Source organism: Solea solea, chromosome 11 (genome assembly GCF_958295425.1).
Source record: "Solea solea chromosome 11, fSolSol10.1, whole genome shotgun sequence".
NCBI lineage: Eukaryota > Metazoa > Chordata > Actinopteri > Pleuronectiformes > Soleidae > Solea > Solea solea.
In genome coordinates, this window is record NC_081144.1 from 13,470,497 (window position 1) to 13,496,581 (window position 26,085).

The window sequence follows — 26,085 nt, forward strand, 5'->3', positions numbered from 1 at the left end:
TTGCAGGTGAAAAGCAGAACAGGCTCTTCATATGGAGCACACATGCAGGCTGTGAAGCACTAAGACCCAGTGGAGAGTGAGGGAGACGAGGAGCAGTCTGTGTCCGCTTGCCGCCTGCCTGTCTGCTCTACACAGAACTGCAGTTGCCCTGGGCTCAGGCTGGATGATTGTATGTGCGTGTATGCGCGTTCCTGTGTGTGTGTGTGTGTGTCTCCAACCCTTTGCACATCACAAGCTGGAGGACAGAACCCCTGCTCCTCTTCATATAATCTGTTCTCTCCTGTTCCTGCTCCACCTCTAACACCACCTGGATCGAAGACCCGAGAGAGAGAGCAGTGAAAGAGGGAGTGTGTGTGTTGTGTTTTTGAAGGGGCGGGAGGTGGTGGTGGGGGGGTGGGGAGGTGCTCAACGTGATGACGAGATGAAAAGAGCCAGGTGAGGAGACACAGGCACATCCCTCTACTCTCTTTCCCCTCCCCTCCCTCTTTCTCTCCCTCTCTCTCTCTCTCTGTGACGTGGTATGTGTGTGTGTGTGTGTGTCTGCGTGTGTTTGCTGTGTGTGTGAACGGGAGAGAGAGAGCGAGATAGAGAGACAGAGAGAGAGAGAGACAGAGAGAGACAGAGAGAGAAACAGGTCGGCTTTCCTTCAGCATACTGTGAACCTGCAGAGGAGGCAGCAGCGCTCTCCAGACTGAGGTATGTCACCGACTCATCATCACACATCTCCACACACACCTGCCTGGTTAGAGAGCGTGTGTGTGTGTGTGTGAGGGATGCGTGCGCTGTTTGTTTTGTTGTTGTTTTTTTGTTGTATTTTTTATGCGGGGGAGTGGAAGTTAAGATGCTGGGAGGGTGGCACAAGGGTAAAAATCTGCTTCAAGAGGCAGAATCTTTTTTCCATGTTATCACACATCACAGTGTCTTCCACAGTGTCCATGTGTGAGGACAAGATTACTGCAAACAGATGCCTCCTGTTAGGTTCCTCTTTTCCAACTCCTGGTTGTCACTTGCATGTTGTTGAGGTGGAGTGAAAGTGCTTTGTAAAGAAAGGGACACTTGAACAACAACAACAGGCTAGTTTTCTCCATGCAGTAAACACAATATAGGGTCATATGTTTTCCAGTCAGCAGATAAAGACATTCTGCCGCAACCTTATATTCTCTGTGTGAATTCTTTGGCAGCTTCTGAGGCAGAACGTGAATATAATCTACTACTTTCATTGATTTGGTAACACCAAATGGGAGTATGGTTTTGCTATTTAAATGGTTCTTTTGGTATTCTACACCATCTTAGTATGGGTACTGCAAAACGGGATTCTGTGTGATTAAAAAGCCCTTGAGACTAAACCACTTCACTTCAGAGAATAGTGGTCATCATGTTTAGGTGGTCCTCAGAGTGTTTTCTGGACACCAGAGAGCAATAAAACAGTCCATGTTGAATGAGAGTAAGAATCTACAGAGTGCCGTGCCACAGTTGTTGTTACATCACAGCTCAAATGTCGTTTGCAGATTATTTAATTGGGGTGAAGGTGACTGTAACCCTTTGACCTATTTGGCAAAGGCCACCTACTTATGGCTGCGTCTGTCATGTGACGGTCATGCTCGCTGTGCGTACGCGGGCAGGAAAAGCACAGGCGCGTTGCAGTGGTGAAGCCAGTCACACTTGTGAAATGGAAAACTTGCACATGCAGGTGTGTAGCATATGGAAATGTACCAAAGGCTTCCTGCTCGCTCCACAGCTTTAACAGTGTGTGGGGTTGAGTCCAGGTGAGATTATGACAGTAAACATAGCACAGGAGCTCTCGACTAGACTTTTTTTTATTTTTTCTGCCACCACTTCTCTGGATTTAATAGGGTGACATTGGTTTTTATTTATAATCTGTATCTATGTTGCACTTTTCTTAATAAATTAGAACGTCATAGGAAAGCACATTCACAGGAATAATTAGCAATATGTTTGTTGATCTTTTCCTAAACATCTCACCAGACAACATGGAGCTATGTAATAATGTGTTTCTCGGTTAGTTCACACTTCCATATGTCCTCTCTGTTAAAGAGGACATATGGTCCACTCTGTGCTTTTAGCTTGTCCCTGGGGCTGCGGCTGCCCTGAAAACACACAACTGAAGATGCAGATGTCAAACATGTAGTAAATTATGACCCTGGCTACAAGTGAGTGCAGACTGCATCAAGTCTGGCAGCAGTTATCAGCAAAGCAAAGAGTGCCACATCTCACATCTGTATATGGGTGAAAAGTAGTGTTTTCACACTAGTGTTTCTCATCATTTAATGGCATTAATATACATATTCTATTTTTCTTTCTTTCTCTCTTTTAATAAGGTTGTTTTAAACGAATCATCTGTTTTTCAACAGGATTATCTCTTCTTTCCCCAGATACTTTCAACTGAAGGTCAAACTGGAGAGACGAGGTCACAAAAAGTTTCTACGTCTCCTCGGAATCAGTGAATTGTGTGCAGGGCATCTACTGAGGGCAGAGCCTTTGCAGCTCCAGCAACGATGAAAGACACCAACGCCTGAGCTTCTCAGCGACACCGTATGACAGGGGAGGATGGGTGATGGGCCCATGAAATTCAGCAGACTCTCTCCTCCTCCTTATGCCATCCTCTCATGGAGAATTCTGTCACACCAAGCTCCTCCTGGAACACTTCTCTCTCGGGGCTCCACACATTTCCAGCCTTACTGTATCCAAACAACTCTAACGTGACCTTGCCCATCAGAAGCATCCAGGGTAGGATAAATCTGAACCAGTCCTTGGCACTATGTGCTATGCTCATTATGGATGTGCTGGCAGTGGTAGGGAACTTGGCCGTGATAATTGTCATCACCAAAACTCCACAGCTACGTAAATTTGCTTTCGTTTTCCACCTCTGTGTGGTGGACCTGCTGGCAGCGCTGGTGTTGATGCCTCTGGGGATGGTATCAGATCGACTCCTGGTGGATGAGGCGCTGTGCCGGAGCTACCTCTGCTTGAGTGTGTGTCTAGTAAGTGCTGCCATCCTCACCATCTGTGCCATAAACGTGGAGCGCTACTACTACATTGTCCATCCGATGCGTCATGAGGTGAAGATGACAGTGGCGGTGGTGGTAGCAGTAGTGGTGGGAATCTGGATTAAAGCCATAGTCATGTCCTTGATACCTCTTGTGGGATGGCTGCTCCAAGGGAACCAGAGTCTGGGGTCTCTCCTCATTCCCGGGCAGAGACACTGCTCCCTCCACTGGACGGGAGGCAGGACCACACGCTTGCTTTTCATGGTCTTTTTTACATTTATTTATTTTCTATGCCCCATGATGATCATTCTAGTGGTCTACTGTAACATGTTCAAGGTGGCACGAGTAGCAGCCATGCAGCACGGCCCCCTTCCCACCTGGATGGACATGCCGCGACAACGGTCTGAGTCCAACAGCAGCTACTCCACCATGGAAGCCAGCCTCGGAGGAAGTTGTGCCCGTGCCACGCCTCAGAGGACCTTTAGTGGTGGGAAAGCTGCAGCTGTTTTGGTGGCAGTGGGAGGCCAGTTCCTCTGCTGTTGGCTGCCATATTTCTCCTTCCATCTCTATTCAGCTGTGGTTTCAACATCTCCGACCTCATTAGCCCAAATGGAGGATGTGGTCACATGGATTGGCTACTTCTGCTTCACCTCCAACCCCTTCTTCTATGGCTGCCTGAACCGGCAGATTCGCGAAGAGCTGACCCGCCACCTAGCCTGTTTCTTCAAGCGGGCTGGGCCGATTGAAGGGGAGCAGCTGCCCAGCCGCGAGGCCTCTATTGAGGAGAACTTTTTGCAGTTCCTTCAGGGCACCGCATGCAATCTGGAGCCCTGCAACTCTAACAGCAGAGACAGCCCAGAGGAGCCAGAGACTGAGGCCATTTATGACTCAGCTGTTCAGCAGAACATGCCAGCTGACTTCCATATCCCGGGACAGATCCTTGAGGCAACCTCAGAATTCCTTCAACAGCAACATCTGAACAATGATCTACATGGGTCAGAGAATGAGAACTGCTGCAAAACTGTACCAGAGGTGTAGCTGCCTCATATGTACCATCTCCTCTGCCATTCAGTGATCAAAGAAATATATTTATTTTTATTCATATTTTCCATAATGTGCTGAATAACACATCTTTGTTCATACTAAAACAGCGCTTTTAACCACAAAATACGGTATCTTCTCTGAAGAAAATGGAAGTTATATAAAGTTACATGTATAGCTTATATGAAAGCTATAAGTCCGGAGGCTTTTCAGAGAAGGACACAGCTGGATATATTGTGTGCATAATCTCCTTCAAATCCCTGTGACCAAGATGCAGCAGCATTACATTACATTACATGTTTCCTAGAGCTATACAGTGTGAGGCTGTTTTCTGTGTAATGTCATCAGATGGATACTAAACCCTTGTGTTAACCACAGTGCAGTTAAGTGACAAAGAGCTAATAGATATAACAAAGTGCTGGGACTCCAAGAGAGCAAATCCTTAGGGGCAACACAGTTTTCACAGTTTATGCCATTAAAAGTGTTGAAGCAAATGTCATTGCAACGTCCAGTTTAGTTTTTATATGTCTACATGTGTTAAATCACTCATTCACTAATATAGGTGTGATTTATCAGACATAAGGCAATAATGAACACTATAAAATGTGTCATGGCACATCAAACATGTATGCTCATTTTTTTGTTTCCCCTCAATTCAATTCAAGTGCTAAATATGCCCTGACTGACACCCCTTGACAATCAGATTTTCATTCATTGACTCTTGAAACACACAGTGTGTTATTACTTCACTTCAATTCACTTACGACTTCACTTCCCATTTAACCATAAAAAAGGATTTATTATAAAAAAATCAGAAGGTGGTTAAAGTAAACTATATTGTTGTAATTGTCATTGCCAGTCTGTTTAAGTAGCTTTTGTTCGTTCTGTTCTCATCGTGTTTGTGATCCTCATGCCACGAAGAAACCAATGCAAAAATATTCAGAGGTCCAATTCTCTCTTCAAGTGAAATATTCCTTGAATAGAAGCAGGATCACCTCCCAGCTGGTGTTGTTGGTGGTATTGCCAATAAACAGACTGACACATCAGTGTATTTTTAACATTTTCCAGGAATATCATTATCACATTTATCTGTCTTGTGTCTTGTCGTCTTGTGATTATCACTTCCTCACCGAAATCACCTCACAGCTCAACTTGTGATTCAACCCCGTTCGCTGAAAGAAGAGCATTGAGACTAGTTCATTGTGTGCCATTAAACCAGTGAGTGTTAAGGTTACAGCTACAGGACATTAAAACTGTCATTTTGTCGAAATGAGGCTCGATGCAGATTGTTTTCAGACCAGCCCCCTTAACCCCCGTGATGTCTGTGCAGTTTACAGGTAAACACAGGAGCAGTGCGAGTGCTCCTGAGTTTGTGCTATAAACAACCAGGCTTGTTGTGACCACACAGCACACAGGTGTGACAGTGCTTACACATGGCAAGATTTTGCCTTTGGCCTCCTTTAGCCACATATGGAACACTTTCTCTGATCTCAGGTGGAATACAGTTTGCACAAGTCGCACAGGCGGTGACAAATACGTTCCAAAGAAAATTGCAGGGCACAGATCTCGTACAAAATGCTTATTTGTCTCTTGTTTTACTCTTGCTCTTTCTTGCCTTCATCTATTTTGGACTGCCTCATACAAGACTGTTGATATGATCACAAGACACTCAACACAAGGCACCCAGGCAAGGTTCATGTTTTGCTGGGAGTCAGAACAAAAAAAAGGTCTCTTTGTTGGAGAGGCATAATGTTGACTGTTTTTTGTTTATAGATGGATTTGTCATGTCATCCTGCTTAAAGTGTATCTTCTGTGTCAAAAAAATGGTGCAGTGATGTTGGATCCAAATATACTTTAATGTACAAAAGGAGCACAAAACAAAATCACTGCCATAATCCCCAATTTTCTACAGGACCTATGTTTCTTTAGCAGTAGCTAGAAAGTATTCCTCATTGAACAATAATGACCACCTATTCTTTGTGTTAGAATGTTTTAATAAATTCTGTGATATTTCACACAATCTGGGGGTCATTACAAAACCCTTTACATTACGTGTATTATTCAATATGTTAAATTTCCATTACCATGGCAGCAAATGTGCTCTGACCCATCAGATTACATGCTGTAAAATCTACTTCTGCTGTCGTCGGGTGATGACGATGACGGAGAGATGAGCTACCCTGAAGGTACATTCAGGGACATTCATGAAAATACAGTTTTGTGCATCGGCCATTATTAATACAATCAATATGTTCATTGTCTTCGCTGTATCTCTTTTCGTACCTACGCTGAAAAGACTGTGTGGATTCTTTGTTATTATTGCCCTGTTTATTGGTTATCTATCTGTTGAAATTATTTAAAAACAGCAAGGAGATTAACTCCAGGTTGTTGTCTGTCGTAGTTAGCAGATATTTTCATACCAATAACTGCATCTATCACATGATGAAGCACACAAGTCTCTCTCTCTCTCTCTCGCTCCTATCTGCCAGCTGCCACCTCCTCTTTTCTGCCTCTGTGTGTGTGTATTTATTACTTCTTTAGTCTTTAGGACCCTTTCTGGCATAAACACTGACCTTATCAGGCCCAGTTCCCAAAATCTGGTCCTTAAGAGTATGGCATACTGTATAATTGTGGTTAGGTTAAGGTTCAGGTTAGGCAAAAAGCTGTGTTAGGCCAATGCAGAGTCCTACTAAACCTGTGTGTGTGCGTGTGTGCGTGTGTGCGTGTGTGTGCCACCAGGGGGTGCAGCATCACAGGGGTGCAGTGAAGCACTATGAACAGAATGAAAGAGGAATGACATTTGGAGTAAGACAGGATGTTGGAGCCTGTGTGTGTGTGCGTGTGTGTCTGTGTGTGTGCGTGTGTGGGTGTGTGTGTGTGTGTGTGTGTGTGTCTGTGAATGACACTGCTGTAATAAAACTAAATCGACCCACTGACACTGACAAAACCTGTTATTACAGCAATAATAATAATAATGATCCAATATGTGCAAAGATGAACCAAATCTAAGCCATTTTCCCTGACTGATTTTCAGACACATTAAATCTTTAATCAACTGAAAAAAAGAGCAGAGAGAAAATGTTGTTCAAATAAACAACACAAACATCTCAATAATATTTTACATATTCAGTATTTCTGGGCTGAAATATTGCTGGAAGTAAAGTTTCCCTAACCATAACCCAGTTAGGGTTAGGTTGTTTCTTTATCGGCAACAACCAAACAACCAAGCCTGCGTAACGCGAGGCCCAGCATCACTTTTCTGATTATCCTAATTTTCTTATGCTCTCCTGCACTGCTCCCCATCCAACAGAGTGACTCATAGCTTTCATGTCGAGCGGGGAGATCGCCTCCCGCAGCGCACACAAACGCTTCAAACAGCCTGACCTTTGTGCTTGGCATCAACACACCCAGTGAAAAGTGCTCAAGGACAGAGGCCACCATCACGTTACCCAGCCTGGAGGGTCAGTAGGTGCATGGTGCATTCATTCAGTGGGCAAGTTGTGTTCATATTGTCTCTTATCAACTAAAGCGATAAATTGTCTCAGAGGCCACTTTCAGCAGCGACCAGAGCAGCGACAAAAACAAAAGCACGTTTACCTTGAGACCGTCTGCACTGAAAAGCCTCTATCCCTGGATCACACATGACCACAATAATGTGAAAATCTCACTCACTTCCAAATCCTGGCTTCTCTGAAATCAGCTGTTGCCTTGGTAACCTGAGCTGATGACAGTGTGGAGGGGGGTTTGGCAGGAGAAGCAGCAGCGTGGATCTGTTTGGGAAACGGAGTTATAAAGTTATAAATGACTGTTTATTTGTGTACATGGTATGTGGACTTCAATTTCTAAATCTCCAGCTAAGATATGAAATGAGTTCTTTCTCATATACATTTACCATAGGTAATATATATCACCACAAACTAATAAGATAACTATCAGAAAGATAGTTGTAGGACACTTAAATAACAGTCATGTAAATTCTAATAATAATAATTCTAATAATAATCTTTATCGTCCAAAAGTGGAAATGTTGATGGTTAAAAAGACAAACAATACACAATAGACAAAATTAAATAAAATCATATACACACACACACACACACACACACACAAACACAGAGGCCAATAATTATGAGCGAGGTATTGAATTCATAATTACAAACTCAAAAAACGTTATTGCATTTGGTACAAAAGACTTCTTATAAAAGGGGTGTGTAGAATCAGACACAATTCTTTGTATTTTCAGTTTAACCTACTTTCAACAAATGCATCTTCATTGCTCTGTTCTTTCCCTGTAAACTTACTGGCCCTGTTGGGAATTCTAAACAGTCTGGTTTTGCTCTTTGATCTCAGGTGTCCACGCCATGAACATATTCTTAAATTGCCTTACATTACATGAACTTTCAGATACGGCACAAATGTTGCATTGCCTTTTTTTTTTTTTAAATATAGCTGTAAAACTGAAAGTGAAATCTAGAAATGTCCCTAAATATTCAAATTCTAATACTAACTTTAGCAACCTTTGCAAATGTCACTCATATTTAACTAGAAAGCTGGACCAGCTGGATCAATAAGACTTAAACCTTTCAAATGTCTGTAGTGTTCCGGTGCATGATGTACAAATGACAAAAACAATGCACATGTATATTCAGCATCTTGAGTGGAAATGTAATAAAGGAACAAAAGCCATTTAAAGACACCACATTGGGTCTGGAGTTTGAAAGTCCACATTTTTCACTTGGTAAATGTATAAAACTTGTTGTATTAATGCATTAATTAATTGTATTAATTTATAAATATTATTGGTAGTTGCTCCCCTGGTTTTAAACATGTTAAGTTGTAGAAGAGAGAGCAGTAGCTATGACAATATTAATAACAGCAAAAGTAAAACTCTCAAGTCCAGTTTAACATTCACGTCACTGAGTTTGTTTATGTTGCTCGACATTAGCATCACAATGCTAACTCACCTGGGCGTAGTTTGGCCTCGTGGCTGACGAAAAGTGCAACTCCCGCATGATGTCACGTGGCAGTGGTGTGGCCCTGATGGCTTTATCAACTCAGTGCCTGCAGTGCAGTACGCGTGTACATCCGTTGGGGGTGCTCTCACACCATACAACACAGCTGCTTGAGTGTGACGTAGAGGTGAAGGACTGAAGTGCGCAGATTCTCTTTAAACCACTGCTTCAGTAGTTGTTGAGACAACAAGGCCTTTGCTCGGCATCAGTTGTAGGATCCCAGGTGTGACTAATCAAATTAATGAGCATGACTGTGTTGGATTGAGCTTTCTCTGTTTCAGGGTTGCACTCGTCTTCACTGTGTCACACTGACCTGACTCACATGAGGCATTATTGTTAATGTGATGAGTGACACCTGACAGTCGTGCGTGGGTGATTACTGTGATACTACACAAAATATACCACTCACGAGTCGAAAACAACTAAATAAAACGCCTCATATTAATCCATGTTTATTGGTGCTTTGACCTGTTCTACAAGCTCTTATTCATTTATTTGTTTTACCTCAATTATTGTGTATTATTTGTTATTGAGCGCATCACACTGGCTTTCAGGTAGTTTAAACGGGACTGCATTTCCCATCAGCCCCTGCTGCTGCTGTGCGCAGGAGTTTCCCCCTCAGTGCAGTTTTCTTGGCACGGCGCTGGATCAGCTGGGCGAATACGCGACTGTGCTACGCCTTTCAGTCTTCAGGGGAAAACCTGTGGATTGCGGTCTGCTCTGAAAACTCTGAAGCAACTAGCAACTAGTTGCTACTAAGTTTCCTCCATTTTAGTTCGTTTTTTAACATTTTCCGTGCGTAAAAAGTCTGGATAAGTCGCGCAACAGGATTTAAAAAAAAAGTCAATTCGTGTTAGGCTTTTTTTTCTTGCTTAAAACTTGGAGTTAAATCACTTGTGGAGTGACAGACAACCGGGTGTGCGGACTGAAGCTGCGTGACCGTGGACTGACGAGCCTCCACTCACACCTCATTCACTCACCCACTCGCGCATTTTCACTGCGTATCTGCTGGGAAACGTTTTCCCTTCTCAACACATGAACTGCTGCGAGCAAAAACCCTGACAAGAAGAAGAAGAAGAAGAAGTGTGAGAGCAAACATGGGCTGCACCATCAGCGCCGAGGACAAGGCTGCAGTGGAGAGGAGTAAAATGATTGACAAGAACCTGCGGGAGGACAGAGATAAAACCTCCAGAGAAGTCAAGCTGCTTCTGCTCGGTAGGAACTCTGACACTTTTTGATTTACTGTACTCACTGTGTTGTGTCATGACGTGACTTCACTCTTCAGCTGCAGTTTCCTTCACTTTAAACACTCTTCTTCAATCAGTCAGACTTTAACTTTATAGCACTTTGCATACAAATGTAACTCAAACGTGTTTCAAGAAAACAAGATACAGAACTCTGTCAACAATGAAACAATGTAAATGGTGGTAATACAGTCAAGAAATACAACGTTGCACCAATGATGTAAAACAAACTGAAATATATACTATTAAAATTAAGAATAAGACAGAAGTATACACTAAAAAGATCAAATGAAAGAGTGAATAAAACAAGGTCAAAGTGAAATGATGTGTCAAATTTTAAAACAAACCTAAAATGTAAATAAATAAAACCGCAGTTCAAATCCAGGATAAAAAGATGAATCTTTCATTTTAAAAATATGGATACTCTATCTATGCTGCCCTCGGCTGTTCTTGGTTTAAGACAGATGTGGCTCATCTTTTCTCCACTGCCACAAACTGTAGGGAAGTAAACCAGATGTTGGTGGTGAGAGGCAGAGGCCAACTGCACCAGTACTTTGCTGCCGTTGCTTTGCTTTCTATTGGTATTGTTGAAATGTAGATCCGGTGTGAATGTTTGTTGACGTGCATTAATCACCTACAGTAACTGCCACAAAGCACACACTCTGTCACTCATGCAGGCACCTTTTTTTTTTTTGTACTTCAGCAGCAGCGAAACACTGACTGTTAACCAACACTATGAAGGACTTAACCACCAAGAAACTATGAGTCAAAGCTTTTTTTTCCTCTCAGTTGTGACACAGAAACCAGGCTAAGTACATGGATACATACACAGATCAGACCCAAGATTAACATCTTCGAGCTGTTTGTTAAGGGTTTATGGCCCAAAACTTCACTGTCTTACTTCTCTGTCCTTTGCTTAAAAAAAAACAAACCAACAGGAAATTAGTCATCAGTAGGATCTCACAGCAACACATCCATTTTACTCAGAAGATGTCAATAACAAAGTGGAGCTAAAAGAGAGTAAATGTATGTTGTTGTTTTTCGCCAGAAAAGACTCAAACTCCAGCAGCAACTTGTTAAAGCATCTGATGCTGGTTTTAGGAAATGTGGAGATTTTGTCAAATGTACTTATTTCATCACACACTGAAGCATAATGGTCTCTCAGCACAACAGTGGGCGTAGCAGTCTTTCATCTCCTTAGTCTGTAACAGGTAAATGTGTGTACTGTGCGATGGTGGTGCTTAATATTTAGTGTGTTACAATGTTTCCATGTGATACTTGTGCTAAATATGTTTCCCCACAAAGCGGCTTGAGAAAGATCCAAAGGGTCATTGTGTCATCAAGTGGGTCGAGAAATGAGAAAACACATTTGCAAATGCTTATTTTTCTCAAGTTCTTCACACAGTGAAAAGACAGCAGCGCTGCTCAAACACCATGACCACAAAATGGTCACAAGGCCTTGTAAACTAAAACAGCTGGGTACTAGCTGTAGACTGGATGTACAGACACATTTGCAGCTATAGAAAATTGTGTTCTATTAAAGTATTTTATGAAAACTGACCAGGGAGCGATAAAGGTCTTAAGTGCTACAGAACTGGGGGCATTTTGTGAAGCAGAGTGTTGATGTGTGGTCACTAAGATCAGTGCATCTACAGTCAGTGGTCAGTTGTGGATGCTGGACATAAATCACGATACTGAAGCTGAAGACATGTATCAACGGCTCAGTAATAAAGAAACCCTACATTTCACAGCAAACCAGAGAACTCAAATCAACTCAAACAGACAAATAACTGCCTGACTGACTAGACAGTGAAATAGAGATTGTGCTGCTATATTGAGTAGTGATTTATACTGATTACCCACAACATTAAAACTGGTAACTGGTTCAATGGTAGGGCTGTTATTTTTTTAAATTCTAATACAGTTTAATTCTAGTTCTTATTCAAATAAAAAAAAATGTAACACTTATACATGTTGGGAATAGTTGATATATTTAAGTTCTCCTTTTTGTGATATAACACAGAGAAGTTCATGTTAGACAGTGTTATGTTGCCATAACATAACACTTTTTAATTTAACAGTGAATATTTAAATGAGCCTTTTTGCACTTGTTGTACTTGACACTTGTCTGACACTCCCCTGCTGTGGTAACAAGTGAACTTACCCAATGTGGGACCAAGAAAAGTGTAATCTACACTAATCTAATTTGAGCTAATGTAATCTGATCTTTCAAAACACTCATGTTTGACACAGACATTCAAACATGAGCCACAGCATCGACATGAAAATGTTGAGAAATGTCGACCAGTGTTTTTCAAACCTGGAAATTATGATGTTCTCAAAACCTAAATGCTTCACTTTTAATGATTTCTTCGTTAAATGGAGCAAAGAAACCAGAAAATATTCACATTAAATAATCTGAAACAATCAAAAATCTTGTTTTAATAATGATTAATTTAGTCATCGATTAATTGAATAATTGTTTCAGCCCTAGATGAGTCTATACTTTTTATTTTAGCCTCTAATTAAATATGTTATACAAACAGCCTGAAATATACCTGAAATATGCCACTGTATTTAATTTGAGCAGTGAACATTTAATCAAAGAGAGGATTCTGAGTGCAGGTGCAGCCATTAAATGAAAGGGCAGCGTCATTACATCAATCTGTTGCAAGATAACGCACTGATGGCACGCAACATGATGCACATACTCTTTTGCATAAAATCGACTAAATCTGCACCATTGTAGTATCACCAATATCCCCAGGTCTAGTTAAGGTGATTTTTTTTTATAAAAATTGCATTGTTTTGTTGTTTGGGAGATGAATTAAACTGTAATTTACATAGTTGAGCCGTGGGTGCACCGACAGAAGTGAAACCTGCAGTCATGTCGGTGTTAGTATGCAGTACATGGTCCACGGTACAGCGATCGTGTGATAATCAATGTATTGCAAGACAATCGTATCATGATGTCTGTCAAAGTGAAAGAGCATAGAATTCAAATGTTAAGTGCAGGTTTTGGAGAAGTTCTTTTCACTGCTGTCTGCCATTATCCCACTGTCAACGTGCTTCCTCCACAGGGAGTCTTGAAGTAGTGAGTCAAATTGGCAGGGAATTCTGTTAAGAGCATCATATTTTCTAAATAATTAGAATAAAGCATATCAGTGAAATACTGCTGCATCTACATTTTTCCCCACCACGCACAGTCAGTGAGGTCTGAGATAAACCCTGATCTGTGAGGAGTTAATTCACTCACACATCATAATGCAGGCCATAATCTCATTGTTCATGGAAACATTCATTTTCAAGTCTTGACCACAGAGTTAAGGGGAGGGGGGGGGGCATTTTTCCAGTCAGTGCACACCACTCCCTGTCTGTGCTGGAGTGAGAGAGTTGTGGGGGAAAACAAAAAAAAAGAGTTCAGCTGCTGTTCTTTATGCGGAACCACAAAGCCTGAGACCTAACCCTCCCTCCCAGTGAAAACAGTCTTCAGTTTAACCACAAACAGTGTTTCATTAAACCAAAAACTGAACTTGAGATTCCTGTGAAATGAAGCTTGGTTTGGAGTCTGACTCCTGTGTAAAGTTGCTTTGTGAACTGGCAGCAGGACAAAGCGTGCTAATGAGCCAAGAAAGATGCCATGACTGAATGAGAGAACTGAGAAAAAGGGGATCTGCACAACCTATCCTCTACTCCCCGTCTGTGTGAGCAGGCGTAAAAATCTATTTCTGCTGCTGACGGCTTAACCTAAAAATGCATGGAATTAATTCTTTTTGGGCTGACCATCTGAGAACATTACTTCACTTTGAGCTTCCTCAATTCTTCACTGGCAGTGTGAATGTGTCCCATCACCTTATGTGGGGAATAACAGGATATTGAATGCCCTTTATTTGAAATATTGCAGTGAGACTATAGTTCCTGGATAAAAGAAAAAAAAGCAGGTATCCATATTTCAAATTGCAGGCTAGGAAAAGTCTTCATTGTGCAGTTCTTCATAATTACTGTTGTTGTATTCGGCAAAAAGAAGGCTCTACTGCCAGTGTCAACGCAACCAGGGTGTTTATGGAATTAAATACTATAATATTTAATATATAATATTTCAAATATTTGACTGCACTTGACATCCAATGCACATACATGTTTTAATGCCTCTTCTTCAAACCACAGCTCTGAAAGTCTGCTGATTTTACTGAGTCAAAGGTGAAACTGTGTCAAAGTACTAGTCCCCACCACAGAAAATGAATCCTGTGGCCAATGTGCCCTTTTTTTCTTTGTGAACTCATATACTGTGTCTGCAAAACTGTCGACTTTAGGCCTCAAACAATGCTGTTGATTTATTTTTTTTAAACCAATAAGACTAAAAGAAAGTCCGCTTATCCGCACTTTGCTCAGACCCACATAAGAAGTTTGAAGCGATGGTTCTTCTGTCCAAAGTCAACAAAACATACTTACCAGCATCCATGAAGCTCACTTATTAAATCATGACGCTGTATCTGTATGATAGTGATTGGAATGTTATTTGTAACACTTGCCAAAAAAAATCTTAGTGTGTCTTTCTTTAAATTTCAAACTAGTCCCTGAGTATTTATACATCTTCCCCTGAGCTTTGATATTTTTAAGTGCCAATGTCAACTCAATGCAACAGAGATGACCTTATGGAGACACAGGCCAAGGAATTAGTAAATCTATGATTTGAATTTTGTTTATGTTGGTAACTTTTACCTCCAGCTTCTTCTCTCACGCTTTTCTGTTCTTGGACTGTTTCATTTTTCAAGTTACATGTATAAAGCAAACAATAGACTGCAGTAGGTCATGTTTAGTCACTTTCAGCAGAGTTTGAGAAGCTGGTGGAGGGATCACATATGTGTTACAGCTGTCTGTCATAAATCTTAATGATTGTCCAAGGTATTTATTTAAAAGAGATGACAAAGCTTTCTGTGAGGAATCTTCCTGAAAGTGTTAGTTCCTCTGTACAGATCCACCGACGTGTGGGTGAATCTAGTCACAAGATCCTCGTCCCTGCACAGTTAAGTTTAAGTCAGATAGAGAATCGATCATTGTCATTTTAACAGCGTGATGTCTGGGTTTCCCTCTACTGTGGAAAAACAGACTGAGCCAGAAGCTTGAAAACTGTTTCCTGTTTGGTTGATGCTCTCATAGAATTACTTAAAGGTCAGGGACAGGATGTTGGTGCGACAGCGGCCCCAAATTCATAAAGGGCAATTTTCACAAATAATAAAACTAATAGACGTTATCGCAGAAAGGTCAAACCTGATAAAGTCTGAATATTTAACAAAAAAGATGGTCTGCGCTAACACAGGTTGATCTTCTCCGTATCTGATCTTTCTCTGGCACATCACATGAGTGCTCTCCCTCTTTATTTCTGATTGTACATTTGCTTGAAATAAAGTTTTTTATTCACAACCAAGGAAAATAAATAGACGGCAGCAGCCTCACAGCAACTCATCACTGACTATCTCAGTCTAAGATAAAATGCCAGCATGTTACATGACACTTTAAATGTGTCAAGCAACAGAAATCACTCTCATGTCATGTTATGTTATGCACCAGTAGAGTTTTCTTGTGTCAAGGTCATCATCATATTTGCCTCACAATATGACCGAGAGTCTAACTTAACTGTTTGGAGCCAAACGTCTTCTCCCTGTGTGTGTGTCGATTGTTTCAGCTGATGCAAATCCATCCTTTATAAAAAAAAAAAAAAAATAAGAGAAAGAAGCATAGATATAAATAAATAAACAAGCTAACTGTTCCGAGGCAACTGAAGTGGAGATGTGCGCATAAATGGACATGAAATATTTAGCTGGAACTTAAATGTTGCATGTCTTGTTAAGTGAATGTAGTCTTGTGGATTGTTGGTTGAGAACAACAAAGAAATAAGAAAATATTGAATGGCCACCAGGGGCAAAAAAAGTCTGTTTGAATGGGACAACTTGATTTATGAAGTCGGTCAACCTTTTCTTGAGAAGTTGATCGTCTCCATCACTAGTTACAGGTCTTCTTCAATAAAAACACGCTGTTGATTTTGTAAATTATGTTCCCAATCAGAGGAAATTAGATTTTGAGTGTGAAGTGCCAAACAAAGAACAAAGGTACACTTTACTATGTCCTGTTCATAAAACAATCCTATGCCACATCACACTTCTACACAAGGAAGTACCTCATGACTGTATATGCTCCTCAGGCTCCACTTAAATGTCAGTTCTTGAAATTCAGCACAAGGCAGTTGTTTTGTGGAGTGTTTTCATATAAACATAGAGCCCACTCTATGATTAAATGAGATTAAGTTTGAGCATTATAAAAAAAAAAAGAAGCTGACCCACTGTTCGTGTAAGAGGAGAAACTGTGGCGTGATGTGGTTGTGTTTTAGTTGGTGCTGTATATTTTACTGTATGATGCCTCATATAACTAAAGTGTCCTCCTTTTTCAGGAGCTGGGGAATCTGGGAAAAGCACAATCGTAAAGCAGATGAAGTAAGTTATAGACCTTGTAACGTGGTCATAAAAACGTGCACGCAACAATAAATCACATTTTTTTTGTTGTTGGGTTTTTTTTTCGGATCAAAGACAGGCTCACTGTCGCCCTGTTTTCAGTTGCATCCCTGTTGTCTGGGTTCAACAATGTGCCAGGAGTTGTGATTACAAACAGGGTTCATCGTTGTGTAAATGCTGTAGAAGCAGAGCTGGAGCCTCGTTTTGCTTCGCTCAGGCAGAGGAGGAAGCTCCCTTTTTCATAACATGTGAAACAATGACCACAGAGGCCAGCTGGAGCCTGGCAGGACCTGAATAGATTCCCCTGGTTCCCACATTCTGCATGCTCATTGAAGCTCAAATTCCTGCACTAATAGCAGAGAAACGTTTCTGTAATTTGTCCCACATTTGTTAGAGCAAATTTCCACACACTGTCAAATATTTATCTGGAGTGTAAACGCTTATATGGACTGTGTTTGTGTGTCAGAATCATTCATGAGGACGGCTACTCAGAAGAGGAGTGCAAGCAGTACAAAGTGGTGGTGTACAGTAACACCATCCAGTCCATCATGGCCATCATCAGGGCGATGGGCCGGTTAAAGATAGATTTTGGAGAAGCCACACGGGGGGTAATTCAGCTTCATTAAGTTTACATTAAAAGCCTCAACACACAAAACAGACGTACGATGAAATCACTTGTGGTCTTTGTTTTTCAGGACGATGCCCGTCAACTGTTTGCCCTGGCGAGCTCAGCGGAGGAAGGAGTGATGTCAGCAGAGCTGACCGGAGTAATTCGGAGGCTGTGGACAGACAGTGGCGTTCAGGCGTGCTTCGATCGCTCCCGAGAGTATCAGCTCAACGATTCCGCTGCATAGTGAGCACTTCACGTCTCTACACGCAGACCTTTACACACAGGCTTCACAGCCACAGGCTAATTAAATGAGTCAGTTTACAGATGACAGAGTTGAAGGAAAGGCATCAGCACATTTAATAGGGTGGTTTATTTTGACTTGAATTGGAGCTCAGAGTCTGTTTACAGGTGCTCTGCATTCAGCACAGGCAAAAAAAAAACCCACTGTGCTCAAGTGACATGACTTCTTTTAGTGTGTGTTATTGGGCTGATGGTTTGAAACTGTATGTTTGTGTATGTAACATTTAGGAGGGTTGATTTATAGAAATTGAATATTATACCATTAATTATGCTTGTCTTTTATATGTACATAGGCGATAGGTTTGTACTGTAGCAGATACAGTAAATGAAGAGAGAGTGGAGAGTAGCGTGAAAGAGTGTTTGCATCCTTTCTGGTATGTGTAGGCCACTGTAGTTTTTAGGGAGGAGTCATCCAGTACATTTCAGTAAGTATTACCCTCATGGACTTGTTAGTCTAGCAAAATGTTGAGTTGCATTATGGGTAATGTAGGCAGAAGGTTTTTGGGCAATGTAGAAATTGATAAACTGATATTTCTGGTGATCATTTAATGATTTTGTTTGAGATAATTTCACCGACTGATTCAAAGTATGTTTTCTTGATCAATCATGTGCCGTTTTACGGCAGAAAATAATTTGAACTTTCAAAAAAAATTCCAAATGGAAATGAAACTCTCTTTGATATTTGGTGAAGTTTGAAATTGTGTCATCCCTCTTCAAGTTTCTTGTAATAGTGTGTCTCTTGTTGTCATAAGGAGGTGACATAGCGCGGTTCCTCCATCCTGTCTGTAATTTCTCCCCGAGAACGAAAAAGGAGGAAATACTTGGCATGCCTTTCGTCGCTCTGTGTCAGCTTGTTGTGCTGTTCATGGGGTTTTTCTTTGGAACAAAAAAAAGAAACCGAAAGACAAAAGTTAAAATTGGAAAGTGTTTTGGTCACTGCTATTTAGACGTCACTTTAGTTTATGTCTCAAAGTAGTCCGTGTAGTCTAATCTGCAAAAACCAATTAGACGTGGATAAAGTCCAAGGTTTTCTGTTTCTGCGGTGTTGATATTAGTGTGAAGGACAAATTCTTTGTTTTGACAACAGCTAAGCTGTCGTGGCTCTCGGTGCACTTTGTTCATACTACGAGACGAGAGAAACCAGTGGAGTTAGCCTGTTTTTACTCAACTCAGAAGGAGCCAGTGTTTATCATCCACCAAAATATCAGCCCATATTTAGTATCATTTTGTGGAGTCCTGGGATATGCATCTGCAGGAACAAGCCCTCCACGTCACCAGTCACAAGTGTCTAAATGCATTTTGTCTCTTTGCAATACCTCATCACTTTACACGTTGCAAGTCTGGAAATCCCCTGGATATTTTCACTCTGTGCTGTTGACAACACTGCTCATTGTGCAGAGACTAGTTTACACGATCTGTAAAGTTTGTGCATTTGCTCTGGGATCATCCGAGTATATATTCTCTGTCTTTCAGCTACCTGAATGACTTGGACAGAATCTCTGAGCCGGGCTACGTCCCTACTCAGCAGGACGTGTTGCGCACTCGTGTGAAGACCACTGGCATCGTGGAAACTCACTTCACCTTCAAAGATCTCTACTTCAAGTTAGTACGGCTGCAGTTTTTCTGCCCAGGCCTCCTCTGCTCCTTGTGTTTGTGCCATTAAAATAACTTATTACGCTTTATAAGCAGTGAGAGCCCGAGCTGTTTTGTGTGTGTGGTCAGCATTTCATATCATTATGAAATGAACACAGTGATAGGAATTGTTTACATGATAACATCAAACCCCACCTCCACCCTCCCATCGCAGCCCCACACCCTCATAGACACAGACATGGTCTGTCAACTAAAAGCAGCCTCACCGTGAGTCACAGGCAAGTGTCAGGAAACACTATCATTAATAATGAGGGAACACTGAGGTTGGGTGAAAGTAAATGTGACAACACTGTGAACTCTGGACAGCTAAGATCGTTTCAGCATAATTATTCCTATTTTTTTTGTATTTGTTTTCCTGTGATCGTTTGTTTAAATGACCAAACAGCTTGTAAATTATGACAGGTTTATTATGACAAGTCTGACATGATATAAAAACCTTCAACGAAAAATGATTTAAAAGTGATTAAATCTCTATTTGAATTCACAGAGGCAGGTCATACAAAGCAAACATGGTTATTATCTCAGTGCCGGTAAATGGTAAATATGTTGTCACTGTAGAAGATAACAAAAATATCTTCTTCTTTTAGCATGAACAGAACATTGATATAACATAACACTGATAACTTGATAACATGTTACAGTAATTAACTGTTGTTTGTTATTGTAGCATGTTGTTTGTGTTTATCTAAATTATCTCAACCTTTCCATCATCACATCAGTTAATTGCGTAGTATTTCTTGATTGTGTTACTGTTACTTATCTCACATTTGATGTAATAATCCTGATTGTCAAGCCTCTTTTATACCTCACCTCTGCTGCTCTCTAATATAATGCACCTTTGCAGCAGCTAATGTAATTACACTACTTCAGTCCTCTTGTGTTATTTTGTTTAGCTCCTGTACTTATAAATATTGGTGAAACATTAACTGTAATAGCCTCCCCGTGCCTGACTGTGCAGACCCATAATAAACAGCTTAGGAGGATCCAGGATCTGGAAATGTGTAATCACTGAAGTGGTGTTGAATCCTCACAGAGCTGTGTTTGTGTGTGTGTGTGTGTGTGTGTGTGTGTGTGTTTCAGTCAAAAAGTTCCATTTAGATTTAGTTCACCTGAGGGCCTCAGCAGATGCTAACATGAGATTACAGAGTGAGGTCATCAGCATGCCGTGTGTGTGTGCACTCTTGCCCTAGATTTGCACACTCATTCTCATAAAAACACTGAAATTTAAATGAGATTAAAATGAAAATGCACATTCCCTATTACGTGTATGTGTGTGTGTGCTTTCAGGATGTTTGATGTTGGAGGTCAGCGCTCGGAGAGGAAGAAGTGGATCCATTGTTTTGAGGGAGTCACTTCAATCATTTTCTGTGTAGCGCTCAGCGACTACGACCTCGTCTTGGCTGAGGATGAGGAAATGGTAAACGATGGATTCACGGTCGCTACAGTTCACTTCTCTGTGTCCTTTAATACAAATGTGAATTTTTTAGGTTTTGTTCTGAAAAGTATAGTGGACAGTTGGTCGTTGTTTTTTTTGGACCACAGACATTTTTATATTTATTTAGTGTTTTTTTTAGAAGGGGACAGTGCATGTGAATGAACATTACAAGAATGTAAACACACCAAATTACAGCCAAAGGCTAGTTTCCATCTGTTGTCCCCAAAGATGTTAACAGAGGCAAAGATTAAAAACAAAAAACACAGATAAAGAAAAAACAGTACGGACCCCATACAGTACATCCATGTACACAGATCAGCTCGGTCCATCCACAATGACTGGGAATAGAGTGTTTTAGCTGAACGTCCCTAAAGACATCAACAACCAGGTGATAAGAATCATCTAACATTAGTTTTAACCAAAACATTAGTGTAAATGGTACAGGAAACTTCTGGGTACAGGAAACTTGTGGGAAAAAAGCACAAATGTTCCAACTTTATTGATGTATTTTAGTTTTTTGTTTGATAGGGACAGATACAGTTACACACTGACAGCTGCACAGTTATTAACAGATGTGCAAATATTTACAATAAAGAAGGATCTTTGTCGTTCGAGTGTCTCAGTAAAATATGACAGTGTGAGAGTGTGTTAGCTTTGCAGCTTGTGAGTGGCAACGACACGTTCTCCTTTTTTCAACACAAAGAAATGAAGAACATATTCACATTTAAGAACCTTAAACAATCGGAAATCTTGTTTTAATCATGAAAAAAGCTTCAAACCGATTATCAAAATAGTTGTCGATTAATTTAGTAATCGATTAATCGTTTCAGCTCTATATTATTTAATTTAACCTTTATTTAACCAGGCAAGTCATTAAGAACAACTTCTTATTTACAAAGGCAGCCTGGCAAAAAGGCAAAAGGAATATGAAAAGAACAGAACAAACAACTGTTAAAACAAACAACAGTCCATTTACAACACATTCACCACTGATATACAAGCATAGATATATTGAACATGGACAACAAATATTAGCAGCTGACGAGCAGGGGTGAAGGTATTTAGTGTGTCAGGAAACGGTCGCATGTGTCAGCAAAGATTTTAAAGTTATTAAAAGCTAACCTCGGGGGAGGATGACAGACCAAGTGCAGTATTTTGTTTTGGGTGCTTTCCGCAGAACAGCCGAGTTGTATAGTTTGCTTCAATTGACACAGGTGACAGACCAAGAAGAGCTTTGTAGAGGAGCATTAACCAGTGAATACTATGGCAGGTGTGTAAGGATGACACTACAGTCAATATAGTTTAGTTACTGTGTTGTAATTAGTGTACAATACTGATGAGAGTGTTGGTGTTTTATTGTTTGTGCCACACAGAGCCTTTCTATGCACTCCTTGACTTTAAAACCACAGCAGCCAAAAAGAATTTAGTTGTCTGTCATCATATTTCATACATCATCGACTTGTGTTATTTTCCTACTATGATGTGTCATAACGTTGTCTGTAAAAATAAATAAATAAATGGATACATAAATAAATAAATAAAAGGCCTGTGATGGTTAAGTTCACATCTGCTCTTCTTCCTCAGAACCGGATGCACGAGAGCATGAAGCTTTTTGACTCCATCTGCAACAACAAGTGGTTCACACGCACCTCCATCATCCTCTTCCTCAACAAGAAGGACTTGTTTGAAGAGAAGATCGGCAGGAGCCCGCTCACGATCTGCTACCCCGAGTACTCTGGTAAAAAAAATTATTAAAAAAAATCATTTTGTTCTCGTCTCCATGTGACGTTGCCAGGCTTTCTGTAGTGGCTTGTTGGATGTTTAGTTAACGGAGAGTAACTCTGGAACTCTGTGATTTGTGGACTTGATTTCTGCATCAAAGTCAGTTTTGAAAGCATTTTCTTTTTTTCCAGTTGGACAAAGGCTTATTGTTTTCCTGTAGCTGTTCTATCACATGTGAACTGCATCACCACAAAGTCCACATTCACTGCAAAGTAAACGCGATGTAGCTCAGCATGCCATCTTTTTAACTGCTTGTTGAATAATTTAACCTGGCTGTAATCCATGCTGAAGTTTGACAGTTGTATAAATCCTGAACAGACTTTTAACGTGATGTTTTCACACAGAATTTCACAGAAAAGGAGCCTGAAGCAACACCATGTGTTTCACAGTAAAAACAAACAAACAAACAAACAAACACAGAACCCATTGATATAAAGATAAACAGCTGTGTTTAAGTGAGATCATTTTTGTAGCAGTTGGAAACGAGCCACAGCTGATCACAGATACATTCTCGTGTGTTCAAACCGTACAGTTAAAAAAATAAGATGTTTATCGAGACGCTCAGTTATGACCGACTTCTTTTCCCTCTGTAGGTGGGCAGTCGTATGACGATACAGCATCTTATATCCAGTGCCAGTTTGAAGACCTAAATAAACGAAAGGACACAAAGGAGATCTACACACACTTCACTTGTGCCACAGACACCAAGAATGTGCAGTTTGTGTTTGACGCAGTGACTGACGTCATCATCAAGATTAACCTGAGGGAGATTGGGCTCTACTGAGGCTTCAGCCCCTGCAGGTCAGCACCCTCTCAGTTTATCTGCAGCCCTGGAGAAATGAGGCAATAGTAAAAAAAAATAAAATCTGTTCGTTACATCAGAGAGACAAGGGTCATTTTTGTAAAATGATCTTTCTCATGGGATGACTTTGGTCCTCGCATCCAATTATTATTGCAATAAAAATAACAATTACAATAACAATGGTTATATAATAAAAACCCAGAAGAAGACAAACTACATCATTTGATGCGTGACAACTCATGTGATCCTACGATCCCTCTGCGTCGTGCAGCAGCAGCAGCATTATCTCAGCCGTGTCACTGGACGGTCACAATACTGTTCCTAACGTAATAAGATCAAGTTCATGAGTGTCATCGCACACCCTGTGCACAGGGTGAAGTAGCTCAGGAAGTGCTGAAGTAATTGTGCAAGAAACATACGACATGGCTCAAATTGCTTAATGTTGGGTTCAAGAAAGTACAACATTATGGGAAGTACAAGGAAAAAAAACCTATGCAGACACAAGTGTTAACAAGCAGCTTATATGCTTATATTCAAACTTAAATTCACACCAGACAGGTGTCCCTTTAATATTTAACAACATGTTTTCTTGATATCTATAGAAAATTCTTACATTTTAAACATGTTTGTAATTTGAACTGAAACATGGTAGAGATACATGTCCGTGAATATATAACTGTCTCCAACTTCTTCTTTTTTTGGATCGCAGTACAATATGATGACATTGCAAGTTTTCTTGTGAACCCCAGGAAGAAAAGCTGTTAATGCAGTAGCTAATGCCGTATCCTGATAAACTGATTGATTTGAGTTTACTGCAACACATAGTTTAGCATGTGTGAACTAAGCCTGATTTAATAACTAGAAAGCATGTCATTTTAGGGCCACTTTATTCACACTGATGGAACATGTGATAATGAAAATGATTCTTCTTCTTCTTCCTGCAGGTGTCAGGAGAACTGTCGGCACGTCGGGGGTTTCTGGTTTGTCCTGATTGCAGGGAGCGAATAGGAAAGTAGGTGTTACTACAGACAGAGTTGATGGTCATGCAGCCCACGCTGACGTAATTTCAACCATATAGGGACATGCTACTGTGATCACTTTTGACTTAATATATTTTACAACGCAGAGCATACGACGAGGACTTGATAAGTCACGGAGGATTGTGAAATGAATCTCTGAAGGGCTGGCAGGTAAAGCCCCACTGATGCATTTCTATATTATTGTGTCTGTCGTCAGTACATGGACCAAGAGAGACTGTGTGTTTATCAAACGTCTTTCATAGCTGATATGAAATTTTCAATTGACTTGTTTGTGTTTCATCTTCTCTTAGCTCTAATTTGTTTCACCTGGCTAATATTGAACAGTAATGTTTGATAAAGTTTTTTATTATTATTATTTTTAGCTGCAATCATAGTGTTTTTCACTTTTTAATGTGTGAATGCCATAACTTGAAGAGTTTTTTTTGAGCAGTTTTCATGTATTTAACATATCATTTTGGGTCTGGGTGTAGTTAGCGAGAGGCTAATGAACTCAGTAGCAGCATTGCTGTCTGCTTAGGTAATTTAATTTGTAATTAAACCACTTGCTGTTTGACCATATTTTTTTTTATTATGATGCTTGATCACTGCAAATCCGTTTTGTTCTTTTTTTCACTAACTTGCTTCACTCACTGGAGGGAATCATTTACTCCTGTGCTGTCAGTAAAGACATATAAACACCTAAAACGTAAAAAAAAAAAAAAAAAAAGTGTTACAGCGTGACTTGGTTAGAGGCTGTATTTATGTTTTCATGCTGTCGCTCTCACAAAATACTCTAATCTGCTGCCGATGTTGATGATATGCTGGAGCGGAGCATAATTTGGGTTTCGCCCCCTGGTCGCCATACATATGGCTCACTTTGAATTTCTACAGTTGTATCGGTTTATTTAAACATTATTAAATGATGGCACAAAGCTGTCTCGCCTGTGTTCTCTTTGAAAGATGAAATCAATAACAAAATCCCAGTACAGCGACACTACAGACTAAAGACTAAAGAACATTCCAGCTTCCAGTTTTACTGTATGTCGTCTCAGTCGTATAAAACTCCACACATGTTTATTAAGTATTCAAGCGGTTATAAAAATACATTCAAATGAATGACTCTACTGTACGTGATGCATGTTGGGACATCTTAGTGCAGGTTAATTGATATTGCAGGTGATTCTGTTCATTTGTCTGCTTTACTAATTTCTTAAAAAGACCAAAACCAACTGTGTCATTCTGCACCAAAAACTGACTCCCACATGTTTAATTCCTTTTCTTGATTGTATGTGTTCCCCCTGAAGCAGAAGTAGTACATGAACTCCACTTACTGAACATTTTAAAAGCATCTCTCAAATGTAGAAGTTCCATTTCCAGATTGGCTTTGTTCACTGTAGTTTATAGCAAATGTATCTCAGGAGTAAAATGTTGTGATTTTATTTGTTTTTTGGCTTCAGGGAGTGTTAGTGGCAGCAGAGCAGTTCTGTGTCTGTGCTCACATTCACCAGAACAAAGGAGGAGACTCGGTGCAGCAATGTGGCTCACTGGTGTGTTTGTAATAATGACAACAATGACACAGAGCAATAATCTAAACCAGGCTTTGTGTGTTCAGGGGGAAGCTGAATCAATTTTGTTGTCGTTGTTCCTGTTGGGGTGGGCGCATGGCGGGC

General features: G+C 40.5%; 2 protein-coding genes across 3 annotated transcripts; both read left to right on the plus strand.

Annotated features, from left to right (window-relative positions):
* Positions 1-421: 421 nt before the first annotated feature.
* gpr61 (G protein-coupled receptor 61) lies at positions 422-4,515 on the plus strand. Of its 2 annotated transcripts, none has more exons than XM_058641807.1 (2): positions 422-696; positions 2,373-4,515. In XM_058641807.1, the coding sequence occupies exon 2, from the start codon at positions 2,628-2,630 to the stop codon at positions 4,044-4,046; it is 1,419 nt and encodes a 472-aa protein (XP_058497790.1). In that variant the 5' UTR covers positions 422-696; positions 2,373-2,627; the 3' UTR covers positions 4,047-4,515. The 2 variants fall into 2 exon arrangements, with proteins under 2 accessions (XP_058497790.1, XP_058497791.1); XM_058641808.1 differs by having other exon boundaries at positions 2,394-4,515.
* A 5,170-nt stretch (positions 4,516-9,685) lies between these two features.
* gnai3 (guanine nucleotide binding protein (G protein), alpha inhibiting activity polypeptide 3) lies at positions 9,686-24,989 on the plus strand. Its single transcript, XM_058642378.1, has 9 exons — positions 9,686-10,276; positions 16,754-16,796; positions 17,281-17,422; positions 17,510-17,667; positions 19,198-19,326; positions 20,665-20,794; positions 22,397-22,550; positions 23,188-23,395; positions 24,341-24,989. Exons 1-8 carry the CDS (start codon positions 10,159-10,161, stop codon positions 23,376-23,378), a joined length of 1,065 nt encoding a protein of 354 aa, XP_058498361.1. The 5' UTR covers positions 9,686-10,158; the 3' UTR covers positions 23,379-23,395; positions 24,341-24,989.
* Positions 24,990-26,085: the final 1,096 nt, after the last annotated feature.